Source organism: Lissotriton helveticus, chromosome 4_1, assembly GCF_964261635.1.
Source record: "Lissotriton helveticus chromosome 4_1, aLisHel1.1, whole genome shotgun sequence".
Lineage (NCBI taxonomy): Eukaryota > Metazoa > Chordata > Amphibia > Caudata > Salamandridae > Lissotriton > Lissotriton helveticus.
This window is the reverse complement of record NC_136063.1, coordinates 787466999-787484381: the sequence shown is the minus strand read 5'-3', so window position 1 is coordinate 787484381 and position 17383 is coordinate 787466999. Positions and strand designations below refer to the sequence as shown.

The 17383-nt window shown below is 44.5% G+C and overlaps 1 protein-coding gene across 1 annotated transcript in view; it reads left to right on the top strand.

Annotated features, from left to right (window-relative positions):
• CABLES1 (Cdk5 and Abl enzyme substrate 1) overlaps positions 1 to 17383 on the top strand; it is a 586999-nt gene that overhangs the window by 209972 nt on the left and 359644 nt on the right. Inside the window, exon 3 of the mRNA XM_078687424.1 lies at positions 11252 to 11344. Within this exon, the coding sequence (XP_078543550.1) occupies positions 11252 to 11344 (93 nt within the window). The remainder of the gene's footprint in view (positions 1 to 11251; positions 11345 to 17383) is intronic.

Sequence of the window (17383 nt, the reverse complement as noted above, 5' to 3'; positions counted from 1 at the left end):
CCTCACGGTTCCAGGACGCCGACAAGTGGGCAGGATAACATGCAGGATCAGTGGCGTTGCGGGAGAAGAACGAGAGGGTCGGCGGAGCCGAGGGATCAGGCGGCCACCATGGTCGCGGGCTAGGCTCCTCCTCTCCACTGCTACCTTTTTAACAGTAACAGATGTCGTAGTGTTTGAGCCCTATCTGGACCTAATTACTCTCCCATACGACCGAGCACTGTATTTTAAATTTAGAGTGGGCTCGCTACCACTTGGGGCTCTGGTATCAAAGTGGAAATCAGGTGCTCACACGTCCCCTTATTGTGCATGTTGTCCTAATAGGATAGAGTCCATTACGCATATCCTATTCGAATGCCCGGATTATGCAAAGCCCAGGAGCTTTTGGCTCAAACCCCTCTGCCAGAATATGGGCACACGTAGTTATTTAGTAGCACTCCGCATCTTAATGACGGACACATCCCCCCCTATTGTATGTGGCATAGCCAAATTTTTAAAACAGTTTTGGTTGATAAGATGCAAGAGATTGTCAGTAGCGGTTTAATGTATTTTTAGCTAATTTATTGTGGGCACTATATGCCCTTTTACTTTTTAATGTGCACCTAATATTTGCCTTTTTAAAGGATGTTTTTTGTAGATTTGTAATTGGCTGTATTGTGTGTACGCTTATAAGATATCTTGCATATCGAATAAAAGCTTATCAAATCATATCAAATCAAATCAATAAAAGGCATAGTCATTTACAATACCAATAGGTCAAAGTTTCTAAAATACGAGACCTATTGCATTGCTATGAAAGGTAACAGAAATCCTATTATAAAATGAAACAGGGCTTTGTAGTTAAGATCGTTATCAGTATTGCTGTGGCATATGGAACCTTTACACTTCAATCTGTTTGAAAAGCGTTCACTCCTTGTTCTCGAGGAAGAGAGAATGGTGTGCCCTGAAGTCTAGAGTGGTGTGAATCCTTTTAATAGTTTCTAGATGTGTTTAAATTGGAGACTGCAGTGGTGTAATAAAGAGAAATGTAGCCTAGTGCTTAAGAGCGTTATCATTGTTACGAGCTGTATAAGTGTCTTTTAACGCCATGTAAACACTGAAGGATGCTCTATAAACAGGATGGGAGCTTTTCAACTGCGACGGCAGTGTTGTTTTGAAGTTTAAATAAATACAGCCAACAGGCTGCGGACGCTGCGGACAGAAGGGACCTAACTGAGTTCTGGAAAATAATAAACTACCCATGTTTCCAGGACTCCAATGCCCCAGAAGTTGGTACCACCATCTTGCCAGCACAATGGTATGATCACTTTAAAAGTTTATATAACCATACTGTTGAGCTTAACGAGGACGATGGGGAGGGACCCTAGCGGGCTACCACAACTGAATTCTCTCTGAAGGAGGTAGTAGCGGGCATTCAGAGCCTTACTAAAAATAAAGCACCAGGCCCAGGTGGCATCCCACCGGATCTTTATCTGAGTAAGGTGGATCTGTGGGCTCCCATACTCACAAGGGTGATAAACGCGGCGGTCGCAACCGGCCTCCCGCGTTCATGGTTTTCAGCAGCAATAGTTCCCATCTTTAAAAAAAGAAATAGGGACAACCCTCAGTGCTACCGCCCCGTATCTTTGATCAATGTAACGGCCAAGGTGTTGGGACGAGTAGTACTTAACCGCCTTACGGATTGGGCCGATGTACACCAAATCATCACAGATTTGCAGTATGGTTTCAGGGCAGGGAGATCCACAACGGACCAGTGCCTGAACCTCTATCTATTGGTGGCAAAATATACATTAGCTAGTAACGAGGCTATATAACTTGGGTTTATGGACCTCACTGCGGCCTTTGACCATGTCAACAGAGAAAAGCTGTGGGCCTTGATGTCCAGACTAGGGGTTGGCCACTGCCTGGTTAATATACTGAAAACCCTGCATTGGAACACTACTGCTAAAGTGCGCTTTAATTTGGAAGGGGGCACCACAGCACCTTTTGCTTGTAACAGCGGGGTCAGACAGGTATGCATCTTGGCCCCGTTTTTATTTTCCCTTTATATTAATAATTTAGACCAGGCACTAGGCAAATTAAAAGTAGATTCCCCCGTGTAGGCTCCCGCCCGATCCCGGTGCTGTTGTACGCAGATGATGCGGTTCTCCTAGCCCGCACCCCTAAGGGACTGCAGTGCTTGATAGACGGGTTTGTTAGTTTTATGAACACTTTAGACCTGTCGGCAAACCTGACTAAGTCATATGTTATGCTGCCGGGAACTAAACCCTGCAAACAATTCTCATATAAAATAGGCACACATAAACTAGGGCAAGTACAGACCTTCCCTTACCTTGTTATTTGATGGGTTTTTACATTTTAAAATTTTAATTGAAGAGCGATGTTCCAAACTAGTGGCCTCGACCGGGGCGATTATGAATTATGGACGCTGCTGGGCCGGTGGTCGCCAGAACAAGTTATGAACCTGTACAGCTCAATCTGCTGCTCAAAAGCGACATATGGGTCCGAGATCTGGGGCTTTGTCAACACCCAGAAATTACAGACAGAGGAGAACAAATACCTAAGAAAGGTCCTCAAAACTCCTCAAAGTATCCCCGCCCACATTATCCACGAAGAACTAGGAAGGGTATACATTGAGGACCTGATCAAGGTCAGACCTCTAATGGCCTGGTTAAAGATTTGGTCAAACACCGAGGCGGACCTGAGCAGACAGATTATCAGAGACTGTATGGACAGGGACAATGGAATGAGCATTCCCTGGCTAAAATTTGTCAAGTCCACACTTGAGGGAATTGGTTGTAAGGATCTTTTCATCAACCCTATGGAAATTATCCCCCAAGATATACCGAGAGTTAAAAAAAAAATTTGAACGCTGCTGCCTCACGTAGAGCTGCCGCGGAAGAAAGTAAAACCTCAGTCTGCGGCCACAGAAAACTGTTCAGCAGAAGGGTGGCTGCGACAATAGGTCTCCGCAGGACACCCTTCATTTTGTATTATTATGCCCATTTTATGTTTCACCTAGGCGTAGCTTTTTAGTAGGAATTTTAAAACAGGCTAAGTTCAAACATGCCAAGGTTGCCCTGTTATTTTTGCAAAGGGCTAATGATCCTTATACATTGTGTTGCATTATGAATTTTTATCAAGGTTGCTGTAAGGTTAAGGAACTCAAGAGGGCGGTGCTGAATGAATTGTTTGCTTAAGTGTCCCTAATCATGTGTCGCGAACTGTATGACATTGATTTTAACTGTTTTAAATGCACTTTTATGGTATTTTCTAAGTACCGAATAAATTGAATTGAATATGTCGGTGTACCTGTGCTTGTGAGTATGTATTAATGACATCTCTTCTACAAGACGTGGTTTAAAGTGTAAACATTTATTCAAACAGAACAGCGAAACAAACGGAAACAAAACACAACTGATAAACGGCAAGCAGCATATGAATGGTGTTTGAAGTAGAAAATATATAAAAGGTGCCCTAAAAAGAAACACAGAAATGGTCTTTATAATAACTTCTGAAGCCCCGAAAAAACAACGTGTTTGGGAACGAAAGTTTCAGCGTATTTTACAGGTTATAAAGGTTAAATTCTGCTGACGTAATAGACTGGTACAAAATGATACACTGGCATCTTCCCGTCTATGTGCACCACGCTGTACAGCGGGTTTCGCTTTGTGCAGGGGTAGTGGAAGCAAGTACTACAAACATGCCCTTATCTGTACCTTCTGGTGCCCATGATGTTTGTGTGGCTATTTAAAGCCTGTGTAACAAAGAAGGGGTAGAAGAATTGGATCAAGTGTTGATCCTAAGGCTCAATTTACCATTCCAAGGAAATAGAATGGAAGGTCCAACCTGAGTCGGAGCCCCCAGTAGCAATGATTGACAAAAAGGGGACTCAGTTGTTCCTAGGAGAAGAGTAATGCGGTCAAGAAGGGAAGAAGATTGGTAAGAGGGTAGTGCTCAGTGGAGGGCTACCCTGGGCATCCCATTAGTTGGAATGAATGGCCTCACACACTCTTGCGAGTGTCATGCTTCATCATCGGCCGTTGCTCCTCGTTGGACAGGCGGTGCAATGTCCAACGGGCTCACCTCTAGGAGGGGCTCTTTATCGGAGATCTTTTTTCCAACAGACTGTGGGTGAAGTGCGAGTGAGGGGCCAAGTAAGAAGTGAATAGTGTAGGTGGGTGTGTTAAAATATAGCAAGGGATACCGGAGAGCAATTTATTCTGGTGGTTCCCATACTATAAGTAAAACCAGTGGGTGGCCTATGATCGCCAGAGATTAGGTTCTGTATCACGATCTAGGACTACACAGCGTTCCGTGAGGTCAACATGTTTCTCGCTTCTGCAATTATGCTGCGATTCTTCAGGACCTTATATAATTGTACATCTATCACAAGGAAAGACCTAAAAGTGTCAACCTATAAACTTCAATTTTAACTGTTGTACTACCTGGGTGTAACCGCTGTTGCCTAGAGGAGACAAAAGGAAGAGTTACCAAAATACAAGGACAACAGTTACCCATTCTTGACCGTGAGCACACTGTGATTACGTGAAGAGAAGTGACTCTGTGTCTGTGGCATTCTGTGAGTAGTGACCAGTAAGTATCCACTTTATTCACATATATCACATGTCACCTCTATCAAAAATTGAAAATAAAATAAAATAAATAAAATTAAATTAATAAAGAAAACTAAATTTAAATAAATTAAAACATGATAGCAGCAGTTTTATTCAAGGTGTCTACTTAGTAACCCCACTGGGATTCCTTAGATACTCACCTACAGGTCAAGGAGTACAGGTGTCAACAGTACCCGGTAGGTGTGACTTCAAGGGAGAGAGCCAATAGGGGTTTAATGGCTATAGGGAAGACAAAGGCACGAATTTCCAAAGTTGTCAGGGAACCCCAAATGTCTAAATGTTTCATTGGTGAATTGATTTCTCTATGTGCATGAGATCTCACACTACTAGTATAACCCTATAATGTTGGGGCCGTTCTTATACAATCATCCTGTTCAAGTTGATATGCAGGTATGTAGGCAAACGCATGTTATCAAATGCCTCTGTAGAATGATTGCCATATTCTTGTTAGGGTCTCAGAGATATAAGCACACACGTCCATCATACAGCGTGGGCACATTAGGTTCTGATTGCAAGTGCCACTGTCTGCGTGTTAAATATTGTAGTGTTGTCCAGTCTTACATTGCGCTCGGTTCAATCAAGAATTCAGAGGCCAGAAACACTCGTATGTAGTCGGCTGAGCAGCGCCCACCCTGACTACGAAAGCGCCCGGCGCGCACACCAAGTTCCTGGTTAAATATTGTAGTGTTGCCCAGTCTTACAATTGCGCTCGGTTCAATCAAGAAATCAGAGGCCAGAGGCACTCGTATGTAGTCGGCTGAGCAGCGCCCCCCCTGACTACGAAAGCGCCCGGCGCGCACACCAAGTTCCTGGTGTCCGGGTCGGTACACCAAACTCGCTGCGCTCCCAGGGGTCGCATAAACAAACGCGCCGCGTACTTACTTCTCAGAGCCTCGGTCAGTGCTCTTACGCCTACCCATCGCTACCGGGATCCGGATAGTACCGGGTCCCCGGTACACTGTTGTTTTTGTTGCTGGTTTGGGGCGTCACCACAGTGACTAGTAGGTCACGTGATAGGTGGTGTAAACGTGGTCGCCATCTTGGAAGGGGGATTCCAAGTGCGTCCACACTAAGAAACGCGGGATGACATAGAAGTAAGGTGTTGGCTTCATAACACTCTTGGCCGTGATTGTTAGTAAGTGTGGATATAAACAACCGAGTTGGTCAGCCCTCTTATACTTAAGATTTGGTAAGGCACATCACGTCTCTTATGTAAATTGACGCTAATATGGGCGCCATCTTGGAAGGGTGAAAAACGGACCCCTTCTGATTAATAGCTCAATGGAGCTCCATGTGTGCAATGCAATGATTATGTTTAAACATTGGAAAACACTGGAAGGACATGAGATGTATGAGTCCAGCTAAACGTTGGTCCACCTCAGACATGGGATAAATACAGGAGCTTAGTATGTATCAAACCTGGGACACAGTCCTTCAATATATTTATAGACTGCTCCACGGGATATCTTCGTTGAGTCCCCGCTTATCTGAGGATAACCTATGTATCCAACGCTGCTCTTTGTGGAAAAGGTCCTGTTTAGTTCTGCTGTTGGGTGTTTCAAGGATGACCCACCAAATAGAGTCAGCAGTGTGGTTGTGTTCCAGGAAGTGACGGCACATCTTTGTGTTAGTCTTTTTGCATCGTATATTACTGCGATGTTCCGATATACGAGTCTTGACCGATCTGGTGGTCATGCCCACATATTGTAATTCACAAGGGCACCTAATGAGGTAGATACAATTGGAGGAGTTACAATTGGTATGATTGCGAATTTCCCAAGTGAATGTCTCTGTCAAGTTGATAGACTTGGTAACATTGGTAAAGGGGCAAACGCTGCAGGAACCACACGGGTAGTGTCCCTTCACTGGAGGGAGTTGCCAGAGTGTGTTCTGTCTGCGGACTATACTTTGTTTTGGTCTGGTATGAACCAGGACATCTTTGATGTTACTGGACCTTTTAAAGGCAAACCTGGGGATCTCCAGAGTCAGTTCTCCTGTATTGAGAATTTGCCAGTGTTTCTTGACAATTCTCTTAATATCATTAGAGATTGGTGTAAAGGTTGTAACACACGTCAAGGGCATGGTCTCTTGTGAGGTTCTGATGTTGTCCTCCAGGAGTGCCTCTCTATTGTTGTTCTGTGCCCGCTTCCGCGCTTTGTAAATCTCCCTGGTAGGGTAACCTCTTTCTTTCAAATTTCGTGAAAGAATACTGGACTCACTCCTGTAGTCAGTGAGGTTGGTGCAATTACGCCTTACCCGCAAGAATTGCCCGAAGGGAAGGTTCAATCTCAAAGCTCTTGGATGGTGGCTGGTGAAGAGTAACAAACTGTTCCGGTCAGTGGGCTTCCGATACATCGTGGTGTTGATCTTACTCCCTTCCAATCTGATAGTGAGGTCCAGGAATGCAATCCTGGAGTCTGAGGCAGTGATTGTGAAAGTCAGGAAGTTATTCAGGGCGTTCAACCACGCAAAAAACTCCAGGTACTGGTGTGTTGTCCCTGTCCAGAGTATGAGGATGTCATCAATGAACCTCCTCCATAGTATGATGTTAGAATGGTAGGGGTTCATTGGTCCATTAATGTATTGTTCCTCAAAATCTGCCATATACAGGCATGCCACCGAAGGGGCAAAGGTACTGCCCATAGATGTACCCTGGGTCTGTTGGTAATATTGTCCTTTGAATTCAAAGAAGTTCTTAGTCAGGGCAAGTTCAGCGCATTCCATGATGAAGGAAGGTGGTGTTGCTGATGTCCATACTTCCATGTTAAGAGTCCTCTCTATAACCCCGAGTGTGACCCTCTGTGGGATGTTGGTATAGAGGGCCTCCACATCAAGGGTAATGAGGAAGTCAATATGGATGTCCTCCTGCAGATTGTCAAGGAGGCATAAGACATCTTTGGTGTCCTGCACATAGGAAGGGATTCTCTTCACCAGTGGTTGCAGGAAGTAATCACAAAATTGTGATAAAGGCTCCAAGATAGAACCTATCCCTGACACAATCGGGCGTCCAGGTACCGGTGTTGGGCCCTTATGAATTTTGGGGAGGGTGTAAAAGTATGGTACTCTTGGATCCTTTTTAACAAGAAATTCTGCCTCTTTCTTGGTAATCCATTCCTGGCACTCTGCAGATTCCACCAATCCTGTAATGGTGGTTTTTAGCCATGCGGTGGGGTCAGTCGGGATAGGAGTGTAGTAGCATCTATCCCCTAGTTGTCTAAGGCATTCTATTTCATAGTCTTTAGTGTCCATTAAGACTGTGGCCCCACCCTTGTCAGCCTGTTTGATCGTGATGGTTTCGTCATTACCCAAAGAGTTGAGTATTTGTTTCTCCATACTGGACAGATTCTGGTATTTCTTGCATGGTCTCAGGGCCCCGATGTCCTTGAGCACAGCCTGCTCATATGTTAGGACTTCGTTGGGTATCATCCCACTGTGTGGTGTAAAAGTAGATGGATTGTGAAGACCCGAGTCAGTGCGTGTCTCGACGGCTTTACCATCGAAGAAAGCTCTCAATCTGACTTTCCTGAAGAATTTCTGAATCTCACAAGTCAGTTCAAAATTGTCTATTTTAGGGGTGGGCACAAATCCCAATCCTTTTTGGAGAACTTTTTCTTCTGGTATTGTGAGTTGGCGTGATGAAAGGTTCACCACAAGACCTACTTCCTCCCTGTCCTGCTCCTCGTTTCCACCCCTGTGGTTTGTGTGTCCTCCCACTGGACCCTTTTGTCCGGAGCGTTTCCTCGCCTGCGCCCGCGCCCTCTGCCCCAACCTCTGTCTAAAAAAGGCTGTTGGTTCACATTTTGCGGGGCAAACTGAGGGGGGTATGGAGGTCCAAAGGGGTTCATGGGATGTTAAAACTGTGGAAAATGCCACATTGGAGGACCTTGGTAGGGGGGCGGTTGATAAAAGGGTTGTCCCCTTCTCCCGCCTCTATTGCCTCTCCGGGGTCTGGGTTGCCACTCATCTCCACTGGAGTTGTCGGCGTTGTTGGATCCTCGCTTTGAAGAGGAGGCACTTGAGTCGGAGAGATACCCTGTCCCCGTGGGGACAAAATGGTCCTTGAGATAAGGATAGACTTTCTCTTTGGAGAATCGGTCAATATCCTTTTGTAATTTTGCCACTTTTTGTTTCATCAAGAAATCTTTATGTACTGTGATTTCTTTATTGAGCTCTGTCAACTTGGTCTTAAAACCGGTGTTCTGTCCAGAGTTTTTTAAGGCGCTTTCTGCTGCCTGGATTTTAGTCAGGAGCTCGTCAGCCAACCGTTTGGCTGTGTTTACCAGAAGAATCAGTAAATCATGAGTACATTTCCAAGAAATGAGAGACCATTCTATTTTAAATTGGCCGTCCTCCCAGAAGATTCTGGGGAAGTTCTTGACAATGAGGCCGTTAGGTGCTATTTTAGCCTTGAAGTATTCTGCCATTAATGCTCCATGTAGTGTGATTCTGACCCACTCTCTTTTCATGTCAGAGAGTGCTTTCCAGTCTGTGGAGTTGCTCCCTGTTGCAATTTCTAGGTCCATGTCTAGCATAGATGGAAGCCTATGAATAGCTGCTGCATCATCATCACCAAAACTGAGTCCTTGTCCGTCCATCTTGGGACGGTACGGAGTTCTCTGGTGAAAATGAAAGGAAAGGTCAAAGGGGGATAATACTGAAAGGTATATCAACCCGGTCCAAGATACATTGGTCAGGGACTCAGAAAGAGGAGGGGGATAGAAGAACACTTACCCACCAAACAATATATATACCCCACGGTGGTTAGCCGTGCAAGATATGTAACAAAGAAGGGGTAGAAGAATTGGATCAAGTGTTGATCCTAAGGCTCAATTTACCATTCCAAGGAAATAGAATGGAAGGTCCAACCTGAGTCGGAGCCCCCAGTAGCAATGATTGACAAAAAGGGGACTCAGTTGTTCCTAGGAGAAGAGTAATGCGGTCAAGAAGGGAAGAAGATTGGTAAGAGGGTAGTGCTCAGTGGAGGGCTACCCTTGGCATCCCATTAGTTGGAATGAATGGCCTCACACACTCTTGCGAGTGTCATGCTTCATCATCGGCCGTTGCTCCTCGTTGGACAGGCGGTGCAATGTCCAACGGGCTCACCTCTAGGAGGGGCTCTTTATCGGAGATCTTTTTTCCAACAGCCTGTGGGTGAAGTGCGAGTGAGGGGCCAAGTAAGAAGTGAATAGTGTAGGTGGGTGTGTTAAAATATAGCAAGGGATACCGGAGAGCAATTTATTCTGGTGGTTCCCATACTATAAGTAAAACCAGTGGGTGGCCTATGATCGCCAGAGATTAGGTTCTGTATCACGATCTAGGACTACACAGCGTTCCGTGAGGTCAACATGTTTCTCGCTTCTGCAATTATGCTGCGATTCTTCAGGACCTTATATAATTGTACATCTATCACAAGGAAAGACCTAAAAGTGTCAACCTATAAACTTCAATTTTAACTGTTGTACTACCTGGGTGTAACCGCTCTTGCCTAGAGGAGACAAAAGGATTTATTTAAAGCCTCCCAGGGGAAGGAAGATGGGGGGGGTGCTTTTAAGGGGTTGCATAGGTGAACACCGCATTTACTGTGAAACAAAGGCAGCACGGCCTCGTTGTGAATGGGGCTGGATGGTGAGAGAGATGTGTGTTTTTTTAGCACCCGGTGCTTCAGGCGCCTATAGTTTGTTAATGGTGAAAAATATAAAGCATGGCCTTTAAGTAAACACAGCAGCTAGAATTGGGGTGCATTATAGAAGCAGCAGTTATATTATAGAAGTTACTTTTTTTGCTGTTAGGCAAAGGAAAATTGAATGAATTATATATATATATATATTTTGGTACAGATATGGAGATTTAGTGAGATTTAGTGATTTACTGTGTGGTGCGAGTGTGCACTGCAAAAACAACCAGAAGCAAAACATAACCACAAAACAAACAAAAGTTTAAATACCTTTCCAAAGTGATTTATTTTACGTGCCCTACAAATAAACACAAACTTTAAAGGCTGAAAAATAAATACGAATGCAAAACTATTTCAAAGACAAAAACACAGTGCCACCACAAACACAAAGGATTGAATGCATGCTTTTTAAAACCAAAATAACAAAAAAAGAAGTTCGGAAAACCGATCCTATAAAACTAGCTGGTGGAGTAAGATTGTACTTAGTCGCTGCTCTCGGGGAGGGGCAACAGTAAAAGATGCATGACAAATGAATGCATTTAACAAATCACAATAAAGAATGTACGAGTGAAAATGCTGGCAGCCAATAGCAAAAAACATCACCTGGCTGCAAGCCCACTGAGTCATTACAGCAGGTCCCGAAGAGACCGCCCATGCATGCGCTGCTTAGCTCGACCTAAAAAAAGGAGATGGACATCTCCCTTCACATCTATGCCTCGCGTCCATAACACACACAAACATCACGATGGCATGATGGGGGTCTCCCGTTTATGATGCACGCATACGTCAGACAGACTAGAATGAACTCTCCTTTGTTTTTCATGTGCCGTCAAAATCACAGTAGCTTGAGTAATCGGTCAGAGTCTGACCGTCAGACCTTCTTTTGTGTTTTAAATAATCGCTTGTCACACATTAACGTGTTTTGTAATTTACATTATTTCAGATGCCGAACATTGTCGGGCTCACCCAGACCAAAGAATTTTAAGAAAGTTCACTTCATAAAGAATATGCGTCAGCATGACACCAGGAACGGCAGGTACTGTGAACGTCTCGGTTTCCGTGGTGCACCTCTTGTTGGGACGTTATGTGGGCAGAGACGGGCATAAAAGCATGTGGAGAGAAGTGGGAGGGGTGTGTGTACGTACGTATGCACGTACGTACGTACGTACAAAAACAAGGGGCTCAGAAGGGACACCATTGCCTCAAATACAACCATATGTCTCTACTACACATTTCTGCTATAAGGTAGTTGTAAGCACCCCGTGACCATCTTTTGCTGGTTCATAATAAATTAATAATGCTGTTTTAGGAAGGAAGGACTTTAACATTTTTCTCTTTTAAAGTGCCTAAACCTCGAAGTTTTTTCATTCCCGAGACACATTAGCCTACTTTTGTGTCGCCTTGCATTCTTCATATTTTTATTATATGAATAGAACAGGTTGCAAACTGGGCGGTTTCATGACTTGCATCACGGTTTGAAACAATGAAACACCGCAAAAAGCACTCAAATGTGTTACACAGTGAGGATTCACAACTCAATTATGCAAAACCACATTCTAGGATGACTCTCAATGTCCAATCCACCAAACAGCATTTTGGGAAAAAAGCCAATGTCTGACAAAATCAACCCTAGAAGGTGGGTAGTTGATGCCAGATCAGATTACTCATTGGGGCATCATCAGAATTGAATAAGTACTCACATCCGAGTGTAGTGAACGGTGTTGAATGGATAATCAACTTGTGTGGTGTTTTTAGGTGGAAGAAAGAGTGGCCGTTTGAGTAAAAGTTAAATGATGTTCCACTGTCTACCAAGCAGAATGAATAGTAGCATAGGATCTTTATCCCTGTCAGATTGATTCACTACTCCAGTGTCCGGTGAATGGAATGCATCATTTGTTGGAAATTTTATTTAGGGGGAAATAATGTCAGTGTGTCTGGCATCTGGTCCATAAATGTCTGAGTTGACTTCAGGTAGCAGCACAAGTTTGCACCACACCCACATTTCTATCTCAGTTCATATGTTCAAAAGTACCACCCAAAGAGGGGCCTTCAAGCTAGGCCATTCTTATTGGCGCTACCACTACCAGAAAGGCGAATGGGAATTCTTGACCTACACTTCTGAATGGCCTTACCTGCCAACGCATGATCCAATAAAAAAAAAATATTCTGAATATCTGATTTTTTTTAACAGTACTTCGCTTCTTTGTAGCGAACACACCCTTCCTTACTTTCATTCACCTTGCGACATACTCTATTTTTCGCCCCGTTCTTCATTCTACCTCCTCACCTACTTAGTTCAAATGCACTTAGAAGCAATTTCAGCAAGAGGGAGGAATCTTTAGAGAGGGAATACCACCTGATCAAACTTGAGACTCATTCCGTAACAAATCAGAATACAGTACGATATAATGTGCTATACTAAACCGAGTTGTGACTGTAATGTGAAGCAGGACATTAGCTACTATTCTGTTTAGAGGTTTGGCAGGCAGAATACTACTTTTTGGCTCCATGCATTCAATATTTTTATTAAAATTTAGCACAGATTCCAAGGCTCTAAAAATATGATGGCTTAAGGTCCTGGTGGGACTCTAATTTACTAATGACATTTAAATTGACGGCGAATGGCGGGCGATGCTACTGACTCTGTTGTACAGACAAATTGTATTTCAGAGAAGAATACCGGATGTGAGCTAGCTTGTATTTCTCAGTGTCCAGTAAAGACTTGTGTCCTGCCTGAGCAGTTTATGGATTGGTTTTATTTTTGGATGGCACAGTGAACGCTTTTCTCATATTGTCTTTAAATAATTGGCCTAGTAGAAAAGTTTTGCTGCCTGTTGAAAAAAATATTTGTTTGGCTATGGACTATGCCTACTTCTACTACTTCTGGAACATCTTGCTGGAGAGCACTCTAAGGCAGCTGTAGATAAAGTTAATCGAGGAAAACTATGGCACAAACTACTAACATATTGAAGAATCTCCCCTGACAAAGAAATTCATTGAATTTGAAGATGAGTGGCATGAATGCTCAAAGTGCAGTCAAATAATTTTCCTCAGTTGCTGGAAGGTATTCAATTACAAGTCTTTCATAACAAAGAATCGCTCTTCAAATACATGCATGTCTTTTGAATTGGTGGGCAGTCATCAGTTTTAGTTGGGGTTTCCCCATAGCTTGCTAAATTTGCTCTCTAAAATGTATTCCTAATCTACTGATTTAGAAGAATGTGCAATGTTTTTTATTTTAAGACTTTGTCCTATTTTGATAGCAATACAGATTGCACCAACAATTATCAATGGCTCAGCGTCATCAGTCACATGTCATATATCATAAAAAAATGGGGTATGGTTTGGGGAATCGGATCATTGTCATTTTTTAAATAAGAAGACAAGGCATTTCTTCACAACTAGTGCATCATGGTCACACTGATGCCCAGGGAATCTGTCCATACACCTCTCCATCCCTGTGGGCTATGGGGGGCGGGGCTGACTCCGGTCCTCTCGGCCGACCACTCTCACCTGCAGAAATTGCCCCAGCATCTCAATTACCCTTTGGTTGTCTCCATTCTCAGGGGGGATCCTTCCATGACCCTTACAGGCTGCAATCCGACGGGTTCTGGTGCCTCCCCTCCCGGTCTAGCATCTCTGCCCACAGCCCCAGTTCTCTTTCTGCTTTTTGATCCCCACACACCTTGTGCAATCGTCTTTCGTCAGCCCATTCCTCCTAGGCCAACTGCCATTTTGCAAGAGAGTGGGGTGCCCGTGCAAGCCAATGTATGGCATTCCCTCTCTTATCCAGGAGTAGCCCCAGTAGATCAAGCCTATTATGCATTTTTTGTGCATTGTTCCAGGGGGGTACTAAACCAAGCATGCAGTATTTAACTGTAAGAGTCAACCGTAGGCCTGTCACTGCATTGAGTTTGCTCACAACTCTCTTCCAAAATTTTCAAAAGTCTGCACATCTCCAGGTCATATGCAGAAATGTTGCTGGTGCGCAATTTGAGCAGTTTTTCTCATTTTTTGGTGATCTTTTATGTAGTCGCTGTGGTGTAAGATAGTCTTGGTGCAAATATTAGATCTGTGTGAGTTTAAATATAGCATTGCTGGCTATCTCCCGTACTTGTGCACACGCTGTCATCCATTCCATGTCCGTCAGTGGTTCTGGAAGTGGCTTCTCCCATTTGTCTCGGCCTAAGTAAAGCTGGGGGTCTGTCTTCCTTCAGCATACTGTATATGCATGAAATCAGTCCTTTACTGAACCCCTGATTGAGTATCAGTTTAAGCATCTGTGTTTCTGCCAGCTCGTGTGGGAAGTCTGTCCAGATTTCCCAGACTGTTCTGGACCGCTTGGCAAACTGCATGAACTGCCCGGGCTAAGGTTAAACACTAATTTTCCTTCAACAAATATTATAAATACTACATCCAGGGAGAGGTCACCCAAGGTTAGGTATTACCTCTCGACCCATTGTCTTAAATTCATGGTATCCTGTATTTGTCTGAAGTGGGCAGCCACCACAACAGAAGTATCCTGGCATATGGGGGACTGTGGAATACACACTTAAAAGTCCCTTCGGACGCCTTCGCTACCTCTTGTACCACAATGGGGCTTCCTTCTGGGACCTAATGTCCCTCCATCAGCCACTGTCGGAGCTAATCTTCTTCGACCACCCAGCTAGCAGTTTCTTTTCCATATTCTGGCCCTCATTACACTACTGCACCGCGTATTGCCAGAACCCCACTAGGTAGTACAGTTGAAGATCATTATAGTTCATCCAGCAACCTGCACAGATGTTTTGTGACGCTAGATGCAGAGGCTGTAAGAAGGGATGAGGAAGGCAGCATCAATCCTCTTTGTCTCCAGGCTTTGTTTCCAAACCCCTTTAGTCTGCCCTCAGAAGGGGATCTGTAACTAGTAGAGGCTCAGTAAGACACTGTCTTCCCCGCTAGCGTGCAATCTTTGTGGACCTATCAATCCTCCTGATTGTCAAAGTTGGTTATATTATTCCCTTTATGGACACCACTCCTCACATTTCCCATTTTATCACCTAGACCTCAGCGGACCACACACATAGCCTTGCCAGGGAGCTATTGAGGTTGCCAAGGGGGCTCCCAAGTATGTACTTGAGGCGACGCAGGGAATTACCTTACTTCCTTGTCTCCAGGAATGGTGAGAGTGGAAGAGGGGCTGGTTGAGGTCAATCGTGTCCTTCCTCAAGAAAGAAATGATCAAGATGAGGACCTAGTGATGGTTGCCTTGGACCATAAGGATTAGATGACATTCCTGGACATGCATAATCAAAATTCTTTGGGACCAGTTCTACAGACCCACACAAACCATTTCCAGTTCATTGTCCTGAGTTTCATCCTTACATCAGCCCGTTGGTTTTTACAAGGATCATGTCAGCGGTTGTTGCCCATCTGCTCAGGTCAAGGTATACACTTATTACGGCACAACGAGGCAGTTGAAGGTGGGCTCATCTTGGCTAGTCTCAGACCACCTTCAAAAAGCAATCTAATTGTTGTCCACCCTGGCCTTTTCCACTACAGAGTTCAAGTCTCATCTTAAATTTTCAGAGACTGCCTTTTTTTTGGGCCATCTTGAACTTGGTTGTCTTGCAGTCCTCTCCTCTGCAGTGAGTCTGGGCCTTTCTGGCTTTGATGTTGATGTGTCCGGTGAGAGCATCTGTTCCAGCCTTGATGGTTCTGAGGCACTTTGTTCTGTTAGTAGCTTGCTTTCTGTTGGGACGCCAGTCATGATGGCACATACAGACCTTTCAGTAGGACCTGCGTTTGCAGTAGGCTCAAAATGGGTAGCCTATTGGAGAAAATCTGCGACTGTTACAAGGCGGCTTAGGACCTGGTATGATGGACACCAATCTGACATGTGGTAGATCATTCTCCTTAACCACTCTGGAAAGCATGATATAATAGATGCATCTTCTCTAATTTATGGAGGTCATTTGGGTGATATGGAAATCAGATTCTTCTGGTCTCCAGTGGAGCTTCGCTACCACATAAATCTTATGGAACTGCATTCTATCTGACTAGCTCCCAAGGCCTTTCCACCTTCCATCATGAGTGTGTCAGTCCAAGTGCTGACAGACAACTCAACCGCCATGTGGTACTGCAACAGGCAGGGAGGCGCTCTGTCTGTAGCCATTGAAGTGTTGCCCGACACTTCATAAGATCTCCCTGACTGCCTGTCGTTTAGGTGGATCACCAAACCTCAGCGCAGACAACCACACAGGTATAATCTTACCGTTCACAAATAGTGTCTTCACCCGAAAGGGGAGTAGAGCATATCCACACCGTTGAGAGCGCCCATGGTAGACCATTTTGCTACTTCAGAAAAAACTCAATGACCAGCTCTTTGCTGTCTAGCATTTCTCTCTCTCTCTCTCTCTCTCTCTCTCTCTCTCTCTCTCTCTCTCTCTCTCTGAACACTAGGAGACACATTCCTCCTTTGGTGGGTCTTCTGCATTCTTTGTGCCTTTCCACCTCTGTCTCTGATTTGGTGGGTGCCAAAGAATATCAAGCAGCACCAGGCACAGCTCATTCTGAATGCCTGGTCTGGGCTAGGACAGTCTGTTTCTCTGATTTCCTAAGTGGGTGCCTATGCCCTCCACTTTGGCTGCCTCCAACGGTGGATCTGCTCTCTCAGCAGTAGAGCATTCGTACACCTAGGCATCCACACTCTACACCTCCAATGCATGGAGATTGAGATAAACCAACTTGGAGGTTTCGATCTTCCCTCGGGAGTGGTAGATATCATTCTGGTTGCTCACCGCCTCTCAACAAAGTCTATTCATCCAGGCTGTTGGGCTAAATTTGTCACCTGGTGTGTAGAAAAGCAAGTTGATTGCCTACAGGCTAAATATTCTGATGTTCTATTTGTATAGTCTTTGGTGCAGCTGGGATTTGCGATTGGCACAGTTATAGATTACTTATTTGCTCTTTCTGCCTTTCATCTTTAGTGTGAACAGCCCTCATTATTGATGTTATGGCTTGTGATGTAGTTTTTGAAAGGACTTTCACATATGCCCACCGTGCACTCTAACCTTTCCAAATGTGTGCTCCATTT